The sequence below is a fragment of the Galleria mellonella genome, unplaced genomic scaffold (genome assembly GCF_026898425.1).
Source record: "Galleria mellonella isolate WM207_F2 unplaced genomic scaffold, CSIRO_AGI_GalMel_v1 utg65, whole genome shotgun sequence".
In the NCBI taxonomy this organism is placed as follows: domain Eukaryota; kingdom Metazoa; phylum Arthropoda; class Insecta; order Lepidoptera; family Pyralidae; genus Galleria; species Galleria mellonella.
The window spans coordinates 3566329-3586790 of NW_026442138.1; the positions used below are offsets into that span (position 1 = coordinate 3566329).

Sequence of the window (20462 nt, forward strand, 5' to 3'; positions counted from 1 at the left end):
CCCTAATATTTTCTTATAATTGTCTGTATTTATAATATGTTTACTAATGTAATCCTTGGAGGAGGGGGGAAAGGGATTATTAGTAATGGAGACTGAGAATCCTCCCCCTCCTCTCCCAACCCCCGGAATCGTCTAATGCCCACCCTAGAATGCAAACAGAGCTTCGTAGAGAGTACATATGCGCCTTTTAGAGGCCAAATAACTTTAAAATACGCCAAAACATTCAAATATAGCACAGGAATAGGTACAATTCAGTAGCATTTTTTATTTCCTTATTTTATGTAATTTTAATCACACTATATACATAAATCCTATTTTAATAAATCAATAATATCCTGGCAGTTAAGTTTCACAGCGTAGTCGAGGGGCGTACAGTTGAGTACGTCCACAAGTTCCCTCTCCGCACCGTTCTCTACTAAATATCTTACTACGTCCACGTTTGTACAGAGCACCGCCTTGAAACAGAAACAACAATAGAGTAGGTATTTTTGTTTTGATTAAATACTTCATCATCATTAAGTTTATTTATCCTCCTACTATTAAATCATCATTTCAGCCATTATCCGTCCACTGCTGGACATAAGCCTCCCCCATAGACTGGCATAAAGAACGGTCCTGAGCCATCTGCATCCACTGACTGCAATGTATTTCAGGTGGTCACTCCATCTAGTCGTCCTACACTGCGTTTACCCATACGCGGTCGCCACTCAAGAACCTTTCTTCCCCATCGGTTGTCGGTTTCTTGGGCTATGTGACTAGCCTATTGCCACATTATTATCCTTATCCTTCCTTCCTATTAAATACAATAAATTAAATGGATAATATGTAATACTCTTCCTTTCCCATGGGTATCGTCAGAAGCAACTAAAGGAGCAAAAGCAAGCAAAGCTTGGCATAGACATGTCTGATATACTATATGCATCTTTTTAAGGTACCAACACCCTTGGTTTAATGGTCGAGGGGTAGACAGTAGAGTACCTCTTAAAACAGCACCAAAAGCCTAACTGCGGTTGCAACCCGTTTGCTAAGAGTAACAGGTAAAGATACAAACAGGTCAGTTGGCCCATTGTATAAATTCTTCAAGAATTTACTACGATGGTTTCCAAGGTAAACCGAGTAGGTCTACCGGATGGACTATATTGCTAGCAGTAGGATGGCTAATCCCCATTACTAACAAGTGTTTTTGACAAGCGTGGCATTAGTAAGCTTTATTCTGGTTATATCTTCCCAATAGGGGGGAAACTCGTATCTAGCAGAGAGCTGTAATGGTATGGTATTGGGGGGATTGTTAGTAATGCGAACTACCAGTCCCAATACCAGCAATATATCCCATCAGGTCAATCTTCACGTGGTCCTCCCTGGAAACTATCGTGCTGAATTCAGGTATATTTATCACGATGGGCTTACTGACCTGCTCTTTCATTTTCACTTATCATCCCTCGCTGGTGCCTTGCTAATGTATACCGATAACGCAGGCGGAGTTACCATTCCATTATCATCCATTATTAAAAAAAATGGTATAGTATTGGGAAAGAGACTCTATTGTTAACAATATGTCCCAATCAGGTTTATCTCCATGCGGTTCCCTTTAGAAACAATCGTGGTTCTCGAGAAATTCTAAACAATGGGCTACCTGACCTAATTTCACCCCATCCTGCCAGCGGATATCGATAATGCAGGTAGGATTGCTAATCCATTATAAACCATAACAAAATTGTATAGTATGGATATACTTAGATATATCTTCCCTTTTACCTTGTGTAGAGGAGTTTGTTTTAGCTCATCAGTTAAATTGAAATCAGCGCCGGCCACTCGTAACGATTCTAATCGCCTGATCGAACCGCTTCTAGCTGCTAACGAAAGCATCTCGCAGATTGACTTATCATCAGTAGTGGACAGATGAGCACCACATTTCATCAGCAATTCTATCATGAATATGTCGTTTCGTTGTATCGCAGTCAAGAGAGCAGATTCTCCACATCTGAAATAGTTCGATTGCTGGTTGTTTATAGCCCGTTAGCATCAACTTAACGTACCGAACAGGGTGTCAGACGAAAAAAGATGCAAGAGAGAAATATTATGTATAGACAGGTCTCTTACTCTTCCTCTTCACTTCCCTTGACCAGTTTTCTCACTGGCCACTAAGAGATTTGACAGACAAAAACTATGATTATTAAAAAATATGACCATGACAGAGGAAGAGGACGAACTCGATTTACGACAAGAAATTTGCCTTCTTATTTCATCCTGACGAGGTCCAAATTCCGACCATCCCGACCTTTGAAATAGTCCTCCGATCCTTTGACCCTATCAATTACATTTCCCACTAGAGGAAGACTGTACAAAAGCCTGTATAAGTACTTCTGTTTCCCTATATCCCTAGCAATAAAGGGTATCAGATCAACATCCATGCGGTTCCCCCCGCAAACCATTATGGTTTAATCCTTGTGAATTCACCACGATAAGCCAACTGACCTAACTTCATCCTCATCTGTCGTCACATACTGATGCCCCGCTAGTGTATACCGATAACACAGGCATGATTACCTTTACATTATCACCATTAAAAAAAAACTTCTGTACCACTCGTGTTTCTGGTCGAGCAACTATAAATGGGCTATGGATATGGCAATTAAATAACAAGACACCGAGGCGTAAAACCATAGTTCTCAGAAATGGCAACAACGAACAGTGTGCTATATGCATCACGGTGTATTCTGTGATACCGATGTTGTTGTACATGTTCATAGGCATCGGTTACAACTTTCCAGCAAGTTGCTATTCTAAGTTGTATAAAAAAAAAATTAGCAAAATATACCCTGGTGTAGCTTATGTCTATAGGGTATTATTAAGTTTTATTGCTCCTTATAGTTACCTGGTTTTTAAATGGACATTCGCTCCATTTTTCAGTAGAAACTCCACAACCGCCTTGTTCCCTTTATGTACGGCCTCTATAAGCGGGGTCCTGCCTTCAGAATTCTGACCAGAAATGTCCGCGCCCATGTCTGCACACAAAATTTTTTTATGAACATAACCTAGTACATATTACTGTGTAAAAAGTGACTTCAATAAACATTAAGTATTATGGATATTTGATATTGTAAATATTTAATTTGGAACGGGGAATCGCGTTTATAATTAGATTTCCTTTATCAACATCTATCCTATTTAAGAACTGCAGTCTTGTCGGTGAAGCTCTTGCCACTCACTACGATTTTCAGCGAATCTCTTCACCTCTTGACACGACACGACACCAACTCCTTCCTTGATCTGCCTGATGTAACTGTGACTTAGTCTACCTCTTCACCTCCTTCCTTCTATCTTACCTTCTATTATAATGTTCATAAGTTCGTCGTGTCGTATCAAGAGGTGAAAAGATATATATGATAATTAAATTTCAATTTCTTAAAGTTGTTTTTTATAAAAGTCGTGATAAGTTCCTTTTGTCTTATATTATGTAGGTACTATAAGTCTACTATTTACATATATAACAAATTTATATATCCTTGACTTTGCTACAGTAACTCAGGATCTGTTAGATTACATCAAAATCAATATTTGGTAGCTTATAAAGCGTGTTTACGTATTGCAATAAATTAATATTGATGTGGCGATCTTTTCCCCAATAAAACAATTGACATTTAAATTAAACCAATTCCTACAATAACAAAACAATTTTGTTCATCAAGAATCGATTGTGAAACGTCTTCCTAGCAATAGGATGGGGCCATCAAGGAGTTGTATTATAAAACCTAATCAACTCCCGTGCCCTATTTTTTTTTTTACATTTTATGAGACATTCTTATTATATTATTATTATCTATTTAGTGTAGTATTACTTTATTTTAATTATATCTCGGTTTGTCCAATGGTTTACTGGTAGAGAACACCGTTCGATGTTATGTCCGCCAAATGTGTATAGAATTTTACTGTGCATTAAAGTTTAAATAAATAGGACATGTATACTTATAGAAGAAGTAACGTTTTATTCATCTTGGATCCTAGAAGTATTCCGTATAGTCAGATTTATAATCCTTTTAGATGTATTACATATTATTTAGATGTGTTATATTGTCCAGTATCAATGTTGTACTCATGTTGTAACTGTAATGCCTATTATTTTATTATTCTTAATTAGCTATTATTTTTTGTCTCCACCAAATTATAATTTTTATCAGACATTCAAAGGTTGATTGGAAGAGATCCCTTTTATGGAATAAGTCCACCGTTGTACTCATTCTTTTCTTAAGAACTCTGTATTCTATAATTTAAGACTTTACTGTGCAATAAAATGTTATAAACAAACCCTTATAAAGCAATTGAAACTATTTCGTTCTGAATTTCATTGTAATTTTGACAAGTGCTTGTCACCTTCAACTCTAGATTGTCAGATAAAATAGTAAGTACATGAGCGATATTTTAGCAGCTAGAGAATCCACCAAAGAGAAACTATAAAGTCATCTCTTTGACATATTCAATTCTACCGCAAAGCATCCAAGCTGGCTAGCTTTTTATCATTAATAAAATTGCATGCTGTGAAGTGTAAGGTGACAGTATAACCACTAAGTTCAGTCCACTCAAGAACTTCCAAGAATCTACAACGCCAGAACCGCATGTACTATCCTTAATATCTAGTATTTATGATTTACTATTGATATAAAATAATTATAGGAATATTTTACTCAGAATAAACACTTATTAATAAAAAATAATCATTAAAATCGTTTCACAAAAAACGAAGACGTCGCGTGATTTCCTAAAAATAGGGTCAAATCGATTTTTTTTTAAATAGAAGTAAATACACACCCAAGGTCTTCCTGACTGCCCTCTCGTCACTGTGCTCGATCGCGTGCACCAGTAACGCGTTGAACACCTTCTCCGTCACCTCTATCAGCATCTTCGGCGATTGTATGTTCAGGCTGGAGGCAAGTGCGTCTATTAGGGTATTGTCCTAAAAGATATTAAAACATAGGTATAGCTCTCAGGTTCCTACTGGTATGTACTGTGTTATCACTTCTTTTTATCCTTTGGGTATCGCAAACCATATTGGTACCTACAGGGATTTATATCCTTCTAATCAGGGTGGTAATAGTAATCTACTATACTTCCCATACAGAAAGAAACCCGTACCCAGCAGGAAGGCTAATGTCTCCATACCTTGTAACTTCAGTGCCATAAATCATTCTACCAACAGAAACACGTCCTAATGTAAATAATAACTATTAACACAACCATACACGTGGAGGGAGGAATTGTTAGTAAGAAACTAGCAGCCCGTAGCAACAAACCCTGTCAATATCCACATAATCCCCTGGAAAACTGACTAATTCCTGGTAAATTTGTCATAATAGGCAACTAACCTGACTTCATCATGACCTATCATCCTTCAATACCTCCGCAACATAAACCAATAGCAACAATCTAGCAATCAAAAAGGCAATCATACTTACAGGTGCTTATTTCAAATAATAACAAAATATAGAAAAAAACATTAATTCATCATACCTCTATTGCGATAGATGTGGTATTCGTCAATTCGCCTCTTATATTCGTGGCCATCATCTGCAAGATAACGAACATTCAAGAATATGTGCAGGAACTGCATAACGTCATTCTGATGCTGAACTGTTCCATTCCTAAATCATTCTACATATTAATTTCGCTTTCAAGGGTTTCGCTTCATCATTTCTTATACAAACTGATAGTAAATGGAATTCACACACAAATTTTACAACTTTTTTAGCTACCCTCAAAACTGACACACACCAATAAACTAAGCTGAAATACTATTTTGTGTGTGTGTCTGAAATACTATACTATTCTATCTAAAGATAAAATAGTCTCCCAGAGTAGAGAAAGCGTGTACTTATACATGAAAGAATCATGAAAGTAGGTGAAGCAAAAGATATAAAAATGTAGGCTTTTGAGACCCCGTAATTTGCTGTGGAAATTAACATTGATCGCTATTTAGAAAAGGATCGTAATTAAATTGCTATTCAATACAATAGGCTCTGGGCATCCCAGAGCCACCATTTACCATCGTACAGCTCTCTATCGACAGGGAGTTCACCATCATACCATAGAGCTTAGATAGTCGCGTACAGCCCGGTTTTAAAGATGTTTCCTCCCACGAACGCTCAGCTTATGGAATAAGCTCCCCAGTCGAGGTTTACCCAAAACATTAAATTTTTATCTTACTTCTTATACTACTACACTCTTTCTTAAAGGGAACTTGAGGAAGTGACCCACCAGCTCTCAAATTACAAGTGTGGTACGTAACACGAGTATAATCGCTCACCTCGACTTTCTCCTGGTAACTGAGCTCGGTCTTGGACAGTACGTAGGACAGTTTAGTGAGCGCCGCCTCCGGGGTCATATCGTAACCGGACACCACGCCGCATTGTGATATTAACTGGAAATCACATCTAAATAGAGTAACTAGCTTCTTCCCGCGGCTTCGTTCGCGTATGATTAAATTAAGGCTAGTCCTCTTACATTTATCAGGTACAACTAAAGAGTTATAGGATGCTAATTAGAAAACGAAACAAGAAGTAGAACATACAACTTAGTAGACTTTTTACTAATAGACTTCTATAAAATTGTCCTTAGGATCGTTGTTGATCATAGCTAAACATTATCAGAATCTCGAGAAATCGGTATGAGATTTTTAACCATATTTCACGGTCGTCTTTTTTCTATACAACTTAGAATGGCAAACAAGCCTCAAGAGATAATCTAAGATAAATTCGAATAGACTTGGCGAAACTCGAGCAATATCAAGTGGTATAGAGTTGCTCTTGACCCCTCATGTGAATTTTCTTAAACACGTTCTATGTACAGACATTGTCTAGTAATCACCTTTCTGATATAATAAAATTGTAAATAAGTTTTTTTTTTTTTTTTTTACAACACAGGGGGCAAACGAGCATGCGGCTCACCTGATGGTAAGTGACTACCGCCGCCCATGATCACCCACAACACCAGCGGCATTGCAGGTGTGCTGCCGGCCTTTTAAAAAGGAATATACTCTTTTCTTGAAGGTTATGTTGTCGTATCGGTTCGGAAATACTGCTGCTGGAAGTTGATTCCAAAGAATGGTTGTGCGTGGAAGAAAGTGCCTTGTAAAACGCACGGTGGAAGACCGCCACTCGTCCAGATGATTGGGATGAAACTTTAGTTTGTGGCGGGTTGTACGGTGGTGAAAATCAGCAGCAGGTATCAATCCGAACAATTCCTCAGAACACTCCCCATGATAAATTCGGTAGAAGATGCACAGAGATGCAACATCTCTGCGCAGTTTCAATGGGTCAAGTCGGACAGTAAGGCGTTGACTATCGATAATTCGAGCCGCCCGACTTTGAATGCGGTCTAACGGAAGGAGTTGGTACTGTGGCGCTCCTGCCCACAGGTGAGAACAGTATTCCATATGCGGCCTGACTTGGGCTTTATATAATTTCAGGCGGTGTTCTGGCATGAAATATCGTCTCACCCTATTGAGCACTCCTAACTTTTTAGAAGCTATCTTAGCCTTCTCCTCCAGATGACCGCAAAACTGGACGTCGCAAGATATATCAACGCCCAGAATTCCTAGACTTGACTTTTTATCAAGGGAAGTGCCCTGAAAGTGAGGAGATACGACAAACGGCGTCTTTTTTGCGGTAAGTGTAAGTGATGTCTGTATTTGAAAGATATTGAAGAAAAATTGATATGAGGGATCTTATTAAGAGCAATAGAAGTCAAAATAGATATTTTATCCATCTGTATATATGTTCATTCTTCTCAGCGAATAACTACATTTAAACGAACTCAGGTGTATAATCATAAAAAAATATTTAAAAAGAGCTTGTAAGTAAGTATATTTGAATAAAGATTTTGAATTTAAATTTGTTTATTACGACATCACGCAAAAACTACTGTAAATTAGATGCCGCTTACCAATTATGTTCTTGAAGGTATAACCTCAAATCTGGTGTAGGTTTTATCTTGATACGCCATATAAAAGTGATTTATTACATTGGTTTTCCTACTTCTATTATTCACACGTACAAAGTAACAGGCAAAAAAGCAAGTTTTATTATAATTATGTAGATTTCCAAGAGTACTCACTCTCCCAGTCTCGTACAATGCTGACACGGAGCCCGACGTACACTGCGTGATGTTGACCACTATAACGCCTCTGCGGACAGCGTCTGCTATTTCGTTAAATATATCTTGCCGGTTTGAAGGTATATTGCCAGCTCCGTACGTTGATAGTACCACCCCTACATAGGAAATCATTTAGTCGTTTAGGTTTTTTTCAGTGGAGAAATTTTTTCCAGTGAACGCTCAGGCTTTAGAACGAGCTCCCTGCCGAAATTTTATCTGAATACTGTATGGGGTTTTTCAAAAAGGGCATATTCAGGATCGGTAACGCGCAAGTGACACCCATAGTGTTGCAGGCATCTGATCATTTACCATCAGATGGGCTGTATGCTTGTTTACCACCTTCGTGATATAAAAATGGTTATTAGAGTAATAGTTAAAACCTGCACAAAAGGTAGTAATTTTATCTCCATACAATACTCTCCCTTTTTTATAAGTTGTGTACTCTTATAAAATACCTGCATTTAGAATTTTTATTATAACTGGACCATTTACACTAACAATTACCACTCGATGAACATAAAAGCTTGGAAAGACGAGCCAAGTGTAAAAGAAAATTTTGTCCAAGGATAAAATAGGACTCATATTTTCAGGTCATCAAATCCCGTTTCGCTTGTAATGTGTTATAAAATCTCCGTGCATCCCGCATCCGAAATTATGCATATGATACTGATACGTTAATATAAACCCGCCTGCCAAACGAGGCAACTACTGGCAAATCCCATTTGTAGAGAAGACCTATATGCAGCAGTGAACAGTTAACGCCTAATGGAATTGAAGAACGAGAACTCAGGTATTGAACATCCAAAATAACGGGTTTTGTTACAATTGAATTCGGTTTTTTGTGGGACACATTATAATTATTATTAAAAACACTCTGCTCTTATGGAGAGAAACCAGTGTCCAGGAGTAAAACGTTAATGGGTCTTTATGGTAAAGCTTGTACAATCGGAATATTTGGCTTCCTACTCCTTCCTTCTACAGTATTAGCAAATAGACGACGTATATTTATGTACATAAGGATGTCATCGTCATCATATCAGCCTTTAAATGTCCACTGCTGAACATAAGCCTCCCCCTTGTGGAGTTTTACCAATAATTGCCACGCTTGGCAGGCGTTGTTTTAAGAAGGACGCTGCTGCCCATTCCTCATCTTCCTTAGTCGCCTCTTACGACACTCACGGGAAAGGAAGGAGTGGCCTATTCTATGCCAGGACCACACGGCATTAAATCCTATTAATACTTATAAATACGAAAGTTTGTAAAGTTAAATGGACGGATGGATGTTTGTTACTCTTTACCGCAAAAACGACTGAACGAATTTGAATGAAATTTGCTAGACAGGTAGGTTATATCCTAATGTAGCACATAAGACACTTTAAGTACTGATCAATGCTAAGCTACCTGAACTAGTTTCTAATAATCCAATTTACTTACCTTCAATAGGCGGTTGAAAGAATGCTTTAACCACAGAACAGCTGATGCTAGGGAATATAAGCAGCATGCCGACATTCTTCGACATTTTTGCGTGCAGTCGACATTTCTGTATGACTGTTGGTTTGAATATGGCCTTCTTGTTCACTTCGAATGATAAACCCACTTCGACCAGAGGCACGCAGTTCGGTGAATCGAAAGCGTATAGATTGTGAGCTGATATCTTGCGAGTTCTAAAATATTTTATTTTAAACTTGTTCTTTATTTACACATATTTTGAATACACTATTGAAACTTAACGAGATGAAAAATTCTCCGTCCTGTCGTGAGCGCTACGTGGTGCAATCCAGGTGAAAACGTCAGCTATAAAAAACCAGTGTGTACCTACACACGCTTACCTAAGCGTGGCAACTACTGGCAAAACCCCCCCAGGGGGAGACTTATGTTCAGCAGTGGACGGTTAAAGGCTGATATGATGTAGGTACTATTTACTTGCAAAATTTTTCATCGCGTTAAATTCCGATTGTGTATTTAAAATATAGGTTTTAAAATATTTATTTATGCTAGTTATATAATAAATGTGGAAATTTGTAACGATGGATAGATACGTGGATGTTTATTATTCTTTTACACAAAATCTATTGAACGGATTTGTTTGAAACGGGTACGTAATGTCCTAACTTAGCATATAGGATACTGTATGTACTAATTCACGCGAGTGGAACCGCGGGTACTTTTATAACCGTATGATGATGAGATGATGTTTAGAAAACATCTCATTATCATACGGATAAAATAATATTTAAAATAAATAAATAAATAGAATATCTTTTTAGTTTCTAACTTTTTTTTAAATCTAATTGTAATACTGTTCTGAAAATGTGATTAACTTCTTTTTAATATCTAAATTAGTGAGGAAAATCTTTGAATTTTATTTAAATATTCTGTTCTTTTGCGTATTTGATATATATAACATACATACATACATATCTGTCACGCCTATCTCCCATTAGGGTAGGCAGAAACAATGGAACGCCAAATGTTTCGATTCAAACAAACCTCTTTCGCTGATATATATAAGTATATGTTTAATATCCCGCCAGTAAGAACTAACCTACTTTAGCACGCTCCCTTAACTCACGCAGTACGGTTCCTAAATAATATTATAAACATCATTGATATATTTATTAGTAGCCTGCCAAAGATATTAGAAGAGGCTCAGAAATATCTAGAGTCGGGTTAAATACATTTATTATAACTTTGTATGTTAGCACACTAGATTTATAACATTGATTTGGCTTTTGCTGTAATAATGTTATAATTATTTTAATTAAAAATAAATAAAAATAAATAAATGTGTATGTAAAAATATTTCATATATATGTGTAGACAATATTGCGTACCTGTTGCCTCTAAAGAGTTTGCTGCCAAAGAAAATGGTCACTTCTGGTATATTTAGTCCACCAGCGATTAACAGGGCTGACACGAAATTGTCCGCACCGTCGCTTCGGGGCTCAAATATTGGTATCTATTAGAAAATATTAGATAATATTATGTAAAGCCATATAATTATTATTAACACTAAAATATTAAGTACAAACCAGTATTACTATAGTAACGAATAATTTGTACCGATCATTAGACAAAACCGTAAAATTTATATTACGATAGACTGCTTTAGAAATACTTTTTTATTTTATTTCTATAACATATACTTTATTAAGAAAACAAACAATTCCAAAAACAGATAAATAATAAATATAGGAATAACAATTTCCACAATATACTTATACATTAAATAAACGACAGCAGATGTTAAATATGAAAAAATTACCTGACACTACAAATAAGAGAAATATTTATTTATTTATATAACAATAACAATTTAAAAAAAAATATTTTCCCTTTTTTAATATGCGGAATTTTATTTCTCAAGTGTTTTTTTCATATAATTTTAGGTCTTCACTGAATATATCTGTTAAGGAACACACTTCCTCATGAAATTAAAAATAGCCCAAGCATTAAGATTTTCAAATCGCGTCTGAAGAAACATTACCTCTCACAATGCTTATGTACGTAATATATATCTACCTATTTGTATATATTTACTTATATATATTTTTATTCATTTATTTATACCTATTGGTGTTTTTAATTGTAAAGTCACTTTATTTATTTCTTTTTAACTATAACATTTAAGTCGATTGGTACACATGTATGTATTAATAAACTATCAGTTTTTCTCATATTGGGTTTGCTGGAAGAAATCTCTTTTAGAGATAAGCTCGCCTTTGTGCACTATTATGTTTGTTTTTTCTATTTCAATAATCTTTTGTATACAATAAAGAACTCATTATAATAATAATAACTTATATATGATAATAGTGTGTTGTCTAAAACATCATACATTGGAATTACTTCTCCACAAGTCGTACTTTTACAGCAAATCCTTTACAAATTGTTAGACTTTGAAACTTTCTGCCAAACAGTATTAAAATGACGCAGACCGTTCATGCCTTCAAAGCTCAAGAAAAGGTTTTACATTACGCTTGACAACTATCTTACTTGTAATAGTTATTCTATGTTTATAGTTTTGTTTATCTTTTGTATTAATATTCAGTTACTAATTATATTACTAATAATAATACAATTTGTTATTTATCATTGCACCATATATATTATGCTTTATATTCAAACCTTATTAAAACTCTCTTGGGTTTTCAAAATTACTAGAAGAAATCCATTCAAAGGATAAGTCCGCCTGTGTATTCATCACGATGGGCTAACTGACCTGCCTTTTCATTCTAGCCCTCACTGGAGCCCCGCCAGCGTATACCGTCATTCATTAAAAAACCTAATAACCTGATATCTATATTGTTGTATTGAATGTACAAAAGTATATTATATTTTTTTTTTATGGTTGCGGTACAGTATTAAAGCATCCCGTCCTCGCTATTGGATACGGGTGACGGAATGCCTATACAAAAGGGTCGAGTACCCTGGGGCGTAATTTAGACGCAATATTTGAGGAGCATTAGGAAGGTAAATGAATTATATAATATTTGAATACATACCTGTGATCCAGTCAACACTATCCCCTTGCCTATGTTCTCAAACATGAACGAGAGAGCGGACGCAGTGTACGACAGCGTGTCCGTACCGTGTAATACTACGAAACCATCGTACTTCTCATATTGCTCCTGCAATATAATTTATTTTTAAATACATCTAGTTCTATGCCCACTACTTCATACGCATAGATTCGAGAAGTAAGAAATTTTATAAAATAGAGCAATTATCTTTTTTTATACAACTTAGAATGGCAAACGAGCTAACGGCCCACCTAATGGAAAGTGATAACTGTCGCCTCTAGACGTGATGTAGACTAGTACCATGGATATAACAGAATATACTGACTCGCCCATGATACCCCCCATGCGTCACCATTCCTGACGACTCAGGTGTTATTCCTCTGTACCCTGTAAATTCACTGTCATATCAAACCGAAACACAGCCATGCAAACACAACAGCTTCACGGTAGAAACACGAATGGGACAGAGGTGCCCAAGCATACAACTTTAGTAAAAAGTCTCCCTCTGGTATATATAGTGTTTCAAGATAAAATATATACCAATTAAAAATTAACGTTTATATTATTTATTTTATTAAAGTAAGACCAAAAACACAACTGTATCAGTAATTTTTTTTTTATATGACAGCACTATTTATTTTATTTAAGTTAGTCATTATATATCATTATCTAGCACACACATAGTCACAGTTTTAATACCTGGTTAGGCCAATATTATATTAGAATTAATATGAGACCCACACGAATATAAACTCTATCAATAGCAAAAAGCATTATCAAAGTTGATTCAAATTTGCCGACGTTATTGACAGATCCACAAAAAACTACAAACGTATTAAGAAATTCCTCCATTAAAAGTTATTTAACAAGATTGCATTTTTGATTGTTAAAGGCCAGCCACGATAATTTTACCATAATCAATGCAGTAGGAACAGGAACTGTGGAATTTACAAATTACCAGGACAAAATCTTATACAGCTATTCGCCATATAGATTTTTTTTTGTACACCTATACACCTAATAGAAAGTGGTGACCGTCGTTTATAGACATGAGCAGTACCATGGACATAACAGAGTATACGGTTTCGCCCATGATACCCCCCATGCGTTGCCATTCCTGAGGCCTCAGGTGTTATTCCTCTGTACCCAGTAAATTCACGACATATCCTACCCTTCAAACCGAAACACAGCCATGCCAACACAGCTGCTTCACGGTTGAAACACGAATGGGACAGAGGTACCCAAACAATCGACTTTTGTACAAAGTCTCCCTCTGGTAACTAACTGTCTTTATTGAATAATAAATTACATTTAGTTAGATCTACTAGCCACTGAATTAGGTCGAGCCTGTGTTTTAGAGGATTAGTCATCCCTATAATAAAAAACAATTAACTTCCTTTGACTTAAATATTTATAAAAGACGTTCTAATATCAAATATAAATACACTTAAATTTGCAATGTCCAAGATACTTTTAGTCCAATATAGTTAAATGTGGGTAGCATCACATTACCTCTCTTATAATTACATTATAGTTTACTACCCAGTATTGTCAGCCAACGTTATTTTTCACTGATGACAAGTGTGATCTACCCTGTTGTACCCCTTTCTTTCTATATATACTATATACTAAGGGAACATAATGGTAAAGGGATGAGCAGCAACGTCCCTCTTAATAGATCTTTAAAAACCTAATTGCAGTAGCTAACCCGACTGCCAAGCGTGGCAACTACTGGCAAAACTTCGCTTATGGGGAAAGCTTATGTTCAGCAATGGACAGTTAACGGTTTAAATGAAATATAGATCCAATTTGGATCAGCAGATTTTACGTTATACCTAAAGAAATAAACAGATAAATAGACTAAGTTTCTAAAAATATTGTTTGGGCTTTTATTTCTTTTATCCTTTCTTTTATATCAATTTTCTTTAAATTATTATACTAAAGCATTATATTTTGTTTGCTATTTATAAATAAATATACGGGATTAATTGAATAATTAATCAAAATTTAATTAATACCATAATTTCATAATAATTACTCATACCATTATATCTTCAGCTATCTTCACCCACTCAACTTCTGTCATGTTTGACGAGTCTAATAGAGTTTCATATTCATGTATTTTGTAAACTATTTTCAAATCTAAGTCTTTGGCATCTGGAAAATGATTGATACATTAAGAACTTGCAAGCATGAGACGAAGTGGATGAAGCTAGGCTAGAAGTGTATGTTAAAGACACCCAGGCCCCGGTTTCTCCATATTTATGGCGAAATATGAAGGCTGAACGTATGCCACGTTCAGTAATATTGGTGATGATGATATATGGTGCATATGAAGTATAATTATTGCCATTCGTCAATATTTACAAAGTTTTATAGTTCAAAGTTTCATAAGTACAAATTATATATTAATGTAATAACTGCCGATTTAACTCACGTATAATTAGACCGAGAAAGATTGACTACAGTCAGGGTCACGCTCGCGTCACAGCCGGTCACGATCAAAGGTCCCGAATGGTCTCAAAACTAGTCCGAGCTTTCTCGTCCTAATTACACGTTAGTTATTTTAAAATTTACTAAATATAATAAATCAGACTACGTTGAATAACTGTTTAAAAGGATAGTCCATATTAAAATTAATACGACACCGATATAAATGTACACCAGGAGGATTATTGCAAACTTTAGATGCGATGCAGATCATTTTGTATATCTAACAATGATTGATAATAGGAAACATAATTTGCATGCTATATGATTTTACATGTGCACTCTTAAATATAATTATAACATCACTGTATACCATGTTTAAAACAAATAAATATTTATTATTATTATCAAAAGAAAGGTAAAAAAATAAAATATTTCCATTCATATCCATTCGACGGGCCTTATTGCAACGTTGTAGTAAAAAATAATCTAGTAAATAAGATAGATATTTTATATATCAAGCTTAAAGTTTAAATATCTAATCAGCTGATATTTCAATTATATATATGTATATATACAAACTCCTAGGTATCGTTAATAGACTAAATGTGAAATGATTGTGAAATACTTACCTGGTAAAACAAGAAAGGAACTGTCAAACCCGGGCCTACTTAGGTTCTGTCTCCATTGTGCAGCGTCATGAAGTTGTGGATACGCTCTAATCGAATTTTCGAATGCACCTCGTTGTGGAATTAATACTGAAATAAACAAAACCCAGTGAACTGTTAGATTGACCTAATTAAAAACCCACTACCAAATACATGTCTTTATATATTTTTTTTGTTTATATTTGTCCTTTCCATACCTACTTGTCCCGTTATTGCGTGAATTAATTATATATATGATTTATATATATATATATATATATATATATATATATATATATATATATATATATATGAATTCTATTACAACATGTACGAGTATATATCTAAATGTATGTTATGTAATATATATTATTATAAATACTTAGATATATATAATATCTTATATGATTATTTACTTATGTTTAATTAACATGAGCGTTTTTAATAGATAACACTTTTGCGCCAAATGGCTACCGTCTTTTTCTTTCCTCCTCTACCCAATGGTTATCTGGAATAAATTAGCAATAAGACTTCCTCTTCTACTTTTTAATTGTAATATATATAAATTTTTATTTATATTTATTTAAGTGACAGAGTAATAATGACTACGCCTTCACACGGATATATTTTAATTAGATTATATTAATGTTAATGAAGCACATATCGAAATCCGTTTCATTTCTAAGTAAACACATAAATACTAACAGCGGCTTATTTTATACTTTTTAAGATATATTTTTAAGATATAATAGAACAAAACGCGACAGCGTTTCAGTTTGAAGGGTGGAATATGGCAGAGAAATTACAAAGTACGGAGGCGTAACATCGCAATCCTCTAGCCATATACCCAACCAGGTCGACCTCCTCGCGGTTCCCCCTGGAAACTATCATGGTTAATTCCCGATGAATTCATCATGATGGGCTAACTGGCCTGTTTTCATTCTCATCTATCCCCTTTCACTGGTACTCCGCCAGCGTATCCCGTTAGCGCAGGCGGGGTTACCATACTATTTTCACCCATCAAAAAAAAAAACATCATAATCCTCAGGAATGGCAACGAATGATGCGCACAATGGGTTTAACTTTATATTGTGAAATATCATGGTACTGTTGATGTACTATTAGGCGACGCGACGGTTTCCAATTTGCATCAAGTAGGCCGTCAGCTTATTTGCCATTCTAAAAGCTATCAATGTATATATTTCAAGCAATCTAGGTGTTACTTTTATTTTATATATATATAATAATTATATTTAAATATAAATAATTATGTATAAATATTTTGCTCCAAACACGATCTTGATCAATTACAAATAGATAACGTAATTTCTATATTTCTTACACACTATAAATGATAACAAGGTTAATCATAATATAATTACAAACTATTCCATTGGCGTAAAACGTAAAACTTATCTCAGATTACTAATTACATATACAGTTGTTAATTATAAATACATTATTATTATACTTCAAAATGGAGATTCTCCCTTTGCTTATATTTTAGTAAATTCACAAATTTTTTAACCGATTTTGATAATTATTTTTGCAGTCGATAGAGTTTACAACTATTTATTATTATTACTATATCAGCCGTTTGCCTTATAAGAGAAGTTTTTCCAATACTCGCCATGCTTGGCGGGCGGATTGGCAATTGTTTATTCTTTGATGATGTAAGAAGAATGTTGCTGTCCATCCCTGAACCATTAAATTACTATAATAATTAGTCCGATAGCCTAAGGTTGCTTTGAAAAGATTGCTTTCACCAATAAGACCGCCTTACTATACTTATACAAATGTATCGTTACAATTGTCTTGCTTATTTCCTATATTGTATAAAATAAAGTGTACTTATTCATTCATTTATTCATACTACTGTGTTAATTCCATATTTATTTTATTCCGATTATAAATCGTTATAAAATACTATACGTTCCTAATTAAAGACAACCCAAACAACCGATTAGAAATTCTTTCCTCAACGGTTGACTCAACTATCCACGGTCGGGGGCAAAGGAATTATTGGCAATGGAGTTTGACAACCCTATTGTTAGCAATATGCCCTATTAGGTCGACACCACTTGTTTCCCCCTGGAAACCATCGTGAACAATTCTTGTTGAATTTGTCACGATGGGCTAACTGACCCTCTTCATCCTCACCTATCATTCTTCACTAGTACTCCGCCGGTGTAAACCAATAGCGCGGTGGGGTTACTATTCCATTATGACCAATTAAAAAAAAACTATCCACGATCAATCAGCGTAGCATGATAAAATATATCACGGTAAGCGTAGCGTGATAAAGTATATAATCCTGAGCGTAGCATGACAAAGTATTTGTATATCACACTAAACGTAGCACAAAATACTATGCCTGAAGGATCCGAGATTAGAAGATTGTAGCCTGTTACTACAAACTGATTTTCAACAGAACTGCAAAACGAAGAAGGTTCAATTATGGTTACATATTATTATTTTATTATTCTATTCGATTGTATTTTTTTAATTTTTGTTAACTTTAACTAACTTTATATATATATATATATATATATATATATATATATATATATATATATATATATATATACTAGCTAACCCAGCCAACGTAAACGTAAGCCAGCCAACGGATTGAAATTTTATACACAATTATTCACTTTATAGAATAAAATGCATTTTAAAAAATTTATTAAAATGGTTTGAATGGTTTGAACACGAGATTTCTTTAGAATGGTGAACAAAACTGACGGCCCACCTGATGGAAAATGGTAATCCGCCACCTATAGACATGAGCAGTACCATGGAGATAACACAGTATACTGTGTCGTCCATAATACCCCACAGGTATTGCCGTTTCTGTGCAATAAGATGTTATGCCATATATATCAACAGTTTAAGAACTAAATAGTCATATTACAAATAATACTCGTATAATACTATATATTAAGATGTATTTCCATTTTACGTCCTAAATATTACATGAGGCGGGCACAGTATCTTTTCTTTCCATGTTCTTGTTTGGGAGTCTGGTAGTATATAAAAATTCGCTATTCTCTATTTATTTAAAAGTTTAGTTCTTTTTACCAACTTGGACGATTAAATTAAATAGAAAAAAAAAACTAATATCATAATGACATAACAATCCGAAGGACACATACTAAAGGAATATATATAGTCTTACACACATATTGTACCAAATTATACCCAGCAAGTTCAGCATACCTAATCATTATCTATTGCTGTCAATGAAAAATTAAGCAAGGTAACTTTTATGTCAAATAATTGCATGTCTAAGACATGAAAGTAATAAAAAAACTAACACTAATTAATACTAGAAAGTAGGTTACTATATTAGTAAGTAAATACAATAAAAATAATTAGGTACACTTATGTTAATGTCATGCATTTTAATAGATACCTAAGTTTATGAAACACTATTTAAACTACCATGAACTACAAACGCTCTTACCTCCATCGACGTTCTTGACCATGCCGATAGTTCCACCCGTATAAATTACAAAAACCCTTCTCTCATTGCCCCCCAAACTGTTCACTGAACTACTCACAGACATTTCCATAAAACTCCGGGCTTTCTGTACCTTTGCTGCCACTTTTTTAGAAATATTTTCTCCGTCATGACAATTTACACAGCCATTAATTGATACATGCCCATTCTTAATTTGAATTTCGTCACGTAATTCCCGCGCAAATTCAGATACATTCGAATTATCCATTTATCTGTACGCAGCCGTTTACTTTTTAATTTAGCGGCTATATTACTGGCCAGTGATCACCGCTAGTCTATGCCAGTGCGTGCGTCTTTCGCAATAATGAAACACAAACTAAAATACTTTAACCGATAAATGGCAATAACAGAACCGTATGAACATGGTATGAAGATATTATGACTCTGTACGATTTTCAATGCTTGCTAAAAGAAGCTTATTTAATAAGAGTTACAATTTTAAACCGCAATGTATTACATTAGTTTTAAATACACATCGCGCTGCTGTGATATTTTCAGCTTCCGCTAACTACTTTGCTTTATAAATAACTTACCCACGTGCTCAGTATCGTTTAAAACTATAGGCTGATGAAAAGTATTTCATCAATAACTAAGATACTATACCACGTCTGTCTTTCTAGAATATTATAAACGTTTAATTATGTTTCCGCGACATGTATAATTTGATAAAAAAAAACACAACTTCATACAACGATATATTTTTAAAATTCTACGGCCAGGTATTTAAAACGTACCACTTTTAATTTTCGTTGACTTGTTTCGTATAAGGTTCAGGTTTATCGGCCGCTTTTTAATCTATTTGTCCGTTGTTAAACTCTGCAAACTCTACTTTCCATATTTAAATTAATGACAATCGTTGATACATATACCTCAGTGACATTTATATTACAGAGTACATTTTTAAAGGGTGAGCAGGCCTCCTGCAAAATCTGAAAAAAATATATTGAAAAAAATATTTTAAAATCAATACAAAAACTATAAAATAATTTTATTTTTTTATCACTACCGTAAACACTGAACACCGAGAATTTCAAATAATATAAATTTTATTTATATTTTAATATATAGGCATTATTAATATACTATTTTATCTCTAATCATTTTGAAATATTACACATGTATAGTAATAAATGCAATGTTGTCTTGTCATTGATTTGTGATGCCTCTGTTTAACATGTTACTCTGTGTATTTAT

General features: G+C 34.5%; 1 protein-coding gene across 1 annotated transcript; it reads right to left on the minus strand.

The window, feature by feature from the left end:
- Positions 1-258: 258 nt before the first annotated feature.
- LOC113519847 (L-asparaginase 1) lies at positions 259-19933 on the minus strand. The gene is made up of 13 exons (XM_026905061.3): positions 19212-19933; positions 15731-15856; positions 14713-14825; positions 12651-12776; positions 10980-11104; positions 9580-9809; positions 8107-8261; positions 6299-6412; positions 5506-5562; positions 4807-4951; positions 2876-3005; positions 1756-1981; positions 259-455 (listed from the first exon to the last, which is right to left on the minus strand). Exons 1-13 carry the CDS (start codon positions 19474-19476, stop codon positions 312-314), a joined length of 1956 nt encoding a protein of 651 aa, XP_026760862.2. The 5' UTR covers positions 19477-19933; the 3' UTR covers positions 259-311.
- Between the last annotated feature and the right edge of the window lie 529 nt (positions 19934-20462).